Here is a 6104-nt window from a genome sequence, read left to right as displayed (position 1 = left end):
AGGATTTTTTACTTAGTTCAAATAAGGAATGAGTAAAATTTTTATTGTTTTCAAAGCCCTAATATATTAGGAGAATAATTAATGATAATATAGTCCAATGTGAACTCTATTTTTTAAGTATAAAAAAGGCGAATCACATTTCGCTGAGGGTTTTCGTTCTTTTAATATAGTATATAAATAGATTTTGATATTTAATATAAAAATATAGAAATATTTTAATATTTTTTTATTTTTTATTTTAATAATATTAGCTTGAGGTAAATTTAAATTGAGTAATATGATCAAAGAAAATTTACACAACATTGTTGTTACATTTTGATATTATTGATAAATTCCAAAATGCTTCTAAGTTCATAAATCATACTCATCAGCAAACTATAAATATTAAAGGGATGATAACCAAACTCCATAACAAATTATTGATTCCAAAGCAGGACCAGTACTCCAGCCCCCACACTTAACTAATTGAAGTCGAAACAAATGCGGTGTCCGTACTGCTCGGCGGAGCAAGGGCGGTGCACCACCAGCACCAGCGGCAGACCGATAACCGAGTGCACATCCTGCGGCCGTGTAGTGGAGGAGCGATTAACCCAATCCCACCATCTTTTTCACACCCGTGCCCAAGATTCCCCTCTGTGCCTCGCCACTTCCGACCTCCCTACTCTTCCCATCTCCGCCACTAACGACGATGAAGACCCATTTGAACCCACAGGTTTCATCACCGCTTTCTCCACTTGGTCTCTCGAACCTTACCCAGTATTTGCCCAATCCTCCATTTCTTTCGCCGGTCACCTTGCTGAGCTGGAACGAGTACTTGAAACGACGTCGTCTTCCTCCTCCAGTTCGTCTACGTCATCCGTCGTGGTGGAAAACCTTAGGGCTTACTTGCAGATTATTGACGTGGCTTCTATTCTGCGACTGGATTATGATATTTCGGACCACGCGTTTCAGCTCTTCAGGGATTGTTCGTCTGCAACGTGCTTAAGGAATCGGAGTGTCGAGGCGCTTGCTACTGCTGCTCTTGTACACGCTATCAGGGAAGCCCAAGAGCCAAGAACTCTCCAGGTATGTTAATTATGTATCAAGCTCTAAGCTGTGCTTTTGTCTGAACTAATCCAGCTTATTGGTATCTAATTGAACTCTTGATAAATATTGCTGTAAGTGATGAATATTAGCGGAGAATATATTGCGTGTACTGTATCATATTGGAAAAAGAGCTAATGTGTTCGGTATGACAGAAAATATCTTCTGGGAAGTTCTAAGTTACTGGAAAATAAAATATTTTCAAACAAAAGGGAGAAACGGCTTTCTTAACTTATTGGTGGAAGTCATTTTTCTTTTCAAGTATCACAACTCTCACTTTCTTATATTTGCTTAAATCAACATGTAGATATCGTTTTCAATCTCGAATGCTAAAAGATTCACCGAACTAGTATTGTTATACCCATGGGCGGAACTAGGTAGAGTGAAGCTTTGTCAGAAAATTACATCACATAAATAGAGTAAAAATAATCTTTTTTGGTTATATGTGAGTTTTTAAATCCCCTTGACATGAAGAAAAATTCAAGTATAGTAGTAAACAGGGTTCAAAGTTGCTTTAGGTCATAGGAATTATGGTTCCGCAACTGGTTATACCTGTCATCCACCTTGTATGATTATCATATGTCACCTATTTTATACCCAACCAACACCAGAAGATTATTCAAAACATGATATTATTAGGTAAAACACTTTTCAGAGTTTCCATGGAAAAGATTTTGTCCGTACCAAATATTGTTACTGTCCCATAGTTTTTAAAAGTATGGATTGTAGTCTCCCTCTATGTTCTTGGATAATCTTTACTTTATGAGCTAGCTTTTGGATTGAGTTAGACCTAAGATCCATTTTCTTGAGAAACACACCAGAATTTAGTTCTCGTCTTATTGTACATTGGTTTATCATTTCAATCAGTAGGTACAGAACTTTGGGTTTCTCATAACATGATCTGATTTCTGTGGAACCTTTGTGACTTCAGCTCATTGGGTGTCACTACTTCTTTTCTGGTTCGCTCATTCAAGCTTATTTCCATCCGAGGGTTTATTCCAATCATGAGAACATTTTACCTTCTCCTAACCTCTCTCTCATTTACTACTTTTCTTCTTCTTTGTTCTTTCTTGTCGGAATTGAAAGAACCCTATGTCTTGGAAAGCAGGGGAAGAGAAGAGAAGAGAAGAGAAAAGAAAAGTACAATGAGGGATAATAGTAAAGAAAAGGTAGGAAATATTTGATGGGCAAGGGAACTTTTCTCTCTCCCTTCTTCCCACTGTACTTTTCCCTTGTCTTCTTAAGACCAGAAAGGGTAGGGAAAATCATGTACTTTTCTTTTTTCCCTTTCTCTTCCCTTCTCTAGTTTGCGTGAGTACAGTCTGCTAAACCTGGAATTACAGCATATTTGCAACAAAAATACCCTATGAAAGTTTGATCATGAGCACTCGATCTGCTGATAATTGTAAAGTGGTTGATAGGTATCTGCTCCCTACCACTTGTTTAATTGCTATAAGCCAAACAAAATGGTCATCTCCTGACACCTTATGAATCAAAAGTAGCAGGATATGCTGACCTTGCAGGTTACTATCGTTGTCGCTTCATTGTCTTAGAAACAACTCTTATGGTTTAGGGTTAGTTCATGTGTTTAAACCGATCAACTTTGTTGATACTTGTTATAGATAGATAGTCTCAAGATTGCAGAATTGCCATTCTTGATACCATGCTATGCGAATATTGGTATATGGTAACATGAGAAACCTTTGGAACACCTGGATCTGGGTCTGCCCATCTAACTGTACCTTGTATACCTTGTTTAACTTAAAATAATCAAACATTATTTTGTAAATCAAACTGAAATGTTGTCTTTTGAGTTTTATATGCTTATCTTTTGTATCCGCATGTTAATCTGGCATCCATTTCATAAACTTTTAAATGCATGAGAATCTGATGTTTAAAAGCATCTCTAATTTGAATTATTTGATAACTAGGAAATATCGGTTGCAGCCAATTTACCTCAGAAGGAAATTGGGAAGTACATAAAGATTCTTGGAGAAGCTTTACAACTCAGTCAACCTATCAACAGTAATTCAATATCAGTCCATATGCCAAGGTTTTGTACACTTCTTCAGCTGAATAAATCTGCTCAGGTACCTAGCCGGTTCATTGATAAGCTAGTAATAAGTTCGCCTTGGTTAAATCTCGAGGCTAGTGAGATTAACAAATTAATCAACTAGTATCTAAAAGAAAAGTTCTCTCTTTTAGCTATCAGTTTGTTTGAGACCCATAATAAATCGTGTCATGTTGGATAGTTCATTGTGTTTATTTATTTCATCAAGTTAGTGTTTACTTATACTTAAAGGTTCCTTTACATATACAAAATCTTTTGGCTTCATCTTGCACAATAATTGCCTCAGGAGCTGGCAACTCACATTGGCGAGGTAATCATCAATAAATGCTTTTGCACACGAAGGAATCCTATTAGCATCTCCGCTGCTGCTATATATTTGGCCTGTCAACTGGAAGACAAGCGGAAAACCCAGGCTGAAATATGTAAAGTGACTGGACTCACTGAGGTTACTCTTCGTAAGGTGTACAAGGAGCTTTTGGAGAACTGGGATGATCTCCTACCATCAAGTTATAAACCTGTCGTTCCACCAGAGAAGGCTTTTCCTACAGCTACCATTGCTACAGGCCGTTCATCGACACCTAGAGTTGATTTAGTTGAAGGAACTTCGTCTGAGAGGGACAAGCCTGCTAAACTAGGCGATTCATTAGATATATCCCCCCAGATCAGAGGCAAGGAGGACCCCCATAGCAAAGATAATGCTCATACAACTCAAATATCTTGGCAACCACCATTTTGGAAAGCTCAAGTTCCTGTTGAAAGTGGCGTTACAACAGCTACAGAGAAGAGTCAAAGTGCTACTCAAGAAATGGAGATCGACTTATAATACAAATCTCAGGAAGATGCACCATTGCACCAATAGAAAAAACTGCTTCTAGTTCTTTGAGGTTAGCCAGTTTTCTTGTCGGCTACAGCTTCAGCCTTCAGTATCTCCTGGCTTTTATCCCATACCCAAGCTGTACCATCACAAAAGGTTGCCTCTAACCCTGCAGATAGAGGAGCCATTAAGTGATGTCAGCATAAGGAGCCATATGTAGTCGGATAAACAGATAAACAGCTGCTTTGGGAAGAGGATGGGGAAGAGGACGAGGGCCTTGTGAGGGAGGAATAAGGAATTGTTCATACAAAAATACCTGTGAGTAAATTTCAGTCGGTACTCTCCTGGAGCTTTGAGCGGCCAGTTGCTTAAAGGGGAATTTCTGCATACTCAAACAAGTCTTATTTTGCCTTCTACTTATCGTAATCCTTTCTAGTAAGCCACCGTTAGAATGATTATGATATTAACATTTTATTTTGTTTCGATTTGTCGCTATTTCGTTGTAGACTGTGTGCACCCTGTAGTAAGTTGTTAATGATTTAAGACTACCAAGTTAAAGATATGTCGGCTTTATATATGCTTCTTCATCTATATATATCGACTAGTCTCAAGGTACATCTTGTCTCGATAGTATAAATTTATTTAAAAATTATGCTTGAGTTATAAATAAAAGTGTAAGTTCCCGAATGATTAGTCAATAAATTAACTTAAAATTTGTTCCAAATTTATAGTATCATAACTTCAATTTCGTAAGTTATCATACTTCTTTTTCAGTTTCAGCAAAAATACATAATCCTTAAAAATTATATAGTGCTGAAGGAAAAAACATAAAACATAACATGCAATTAATAATTTACCAATTTCAAATAAACACAAAACCAAAGTGCAACAAAAATCAGAAAAATACATTCAAAAAGGATATGTAAACAAGCTAGTGAAGGAAAGGAGTTCAAGTTTAATATGAAAATATATTATAGTGCATATATACAGTTCAAAAGTAGCATGGAAGGAATTTATATGGTTATTATACATTATTCATATAAGAACATAATTTATATAAGGTTAAATTTTAGTTAGTTTTGGTTAAATTTAATTAATTTCAAAATCTTAAAATGTAAGAACTTAGATCAAATAAGGATTAAGGATTCAATTATATCCTTTCCCTTTTTTTCCCTCTCCTTTTTAAAAAATCAAAATCAAAATCCCTTAATCTACGCCCTGAATCTCCATCTTCTCTCTTCCCACCATTGCCAACAGCTTTATATTATTAAAAAATATTTAGAAATTGCATGATAACTATATCATAATTGTATTTGAATTGTATCAGCACATCAATGCCCAAAACATAATTGTATCATACTTGTATCACAATTGTATCTAACTTGTATCCAGTACAATAATACCCAAAAGAATACCTGATACAATACTAATAAATTAATATACAATTATCATACTTGTGATACAGACAGTAAAATTCGTCACAAACTCACAACCGCTCGTAACAATATACAATTATCATACATTTGTAATACAATTCCTGCAACAATTATGATACATATACAATTATAATACAATCGCGATACATTTCTGAAATATTGTGATACAGTTATGATCTTTATCTTCTTCAAGTTTCAACCACAACTCTACACTAAAAATCTAATATAATCGTATTATAATTGTATTAGCATTTTATCGAGTATTGTTTCGGGTATTGATGTATCATATACAAGTCACATACAATAAATATTTTAGAAAGAAAGAAAACAAGATTCAAAACTTACCCACAACTTGATTCTAGAGCAATATTCCGAATTTCGTCTACATTGTATCAATAAGAAATAGAAATTTTGGGTGATTAGTAAGAAAGAGAGAAAATGGGTTTGAAAACCTTAGGAAAAGGAAAAGAATTGGAATTTTAAGAATCGAAAATTTGGGGGGAGGGGGTATAAAAATAAAAGAGAGATTTTGAGTGATTATTAAGAAAGAGAGAAAAAAGAAACAAAATCTTAAATGTAGGGGGGATTATTGAAAATGAGGGGTGGATGTCGGTGTCGTGTAATTGACGTGCTAAAATTAAGGGATATTGGATTTTTTTTCTTTTTAATGGTTTTGTATTTACAAAGAAATTAATAAGGA

At 35.2% G+C, this 6104-nt stretch overlaps 1 protein-coding gene across 1 annotated transcript; it reads left to right on the top strand.

Moving 5' to 3' along the window:
- The first annotated feature begins 384 nt into the window (after positions 1-384).
- Positions 385-4530, top strand: LOC104096691 (plant-specific TFIIB-related protein 1). The gene is made up of 3 exons (XM_009603104.4): positions 385-1065; positions 3015-3173; positions 3441-4530. The coding sequence occupies exons 1-3, from the start codon at positions 481-483 to the stop codon at positions 3975-3977; spliced, it is 1281 nt and encodes a 426-aa protein (XP_009601399.1). The 5' UTR covers positions 385-480; the 3' UTR covers positions 3978-4530.
- Positions 4531-6104: the final 1574 nt, after the last annotated feature.

Source organism: Nicotiana tomentosiformis, chromosome 2 (assembly GCF_000390325.3).
Source record: "Nicotiana tomentosiformis chromosome 2, ASM39032v3, whole genome shotgun sequence".
In the NCBI taxonomy this organism is placed as follows: Eukaryota; Viridiplantae; Streptophyta; class Magnoliopsida; order Solanales; family Solanaceae; genus Nicotiana; species Nicotiana tomentosiformis.
Note: the sequence above shows the minus strand (reverse complement) of the source record. Positions and strands in the feature narration are given on the sequence as shown.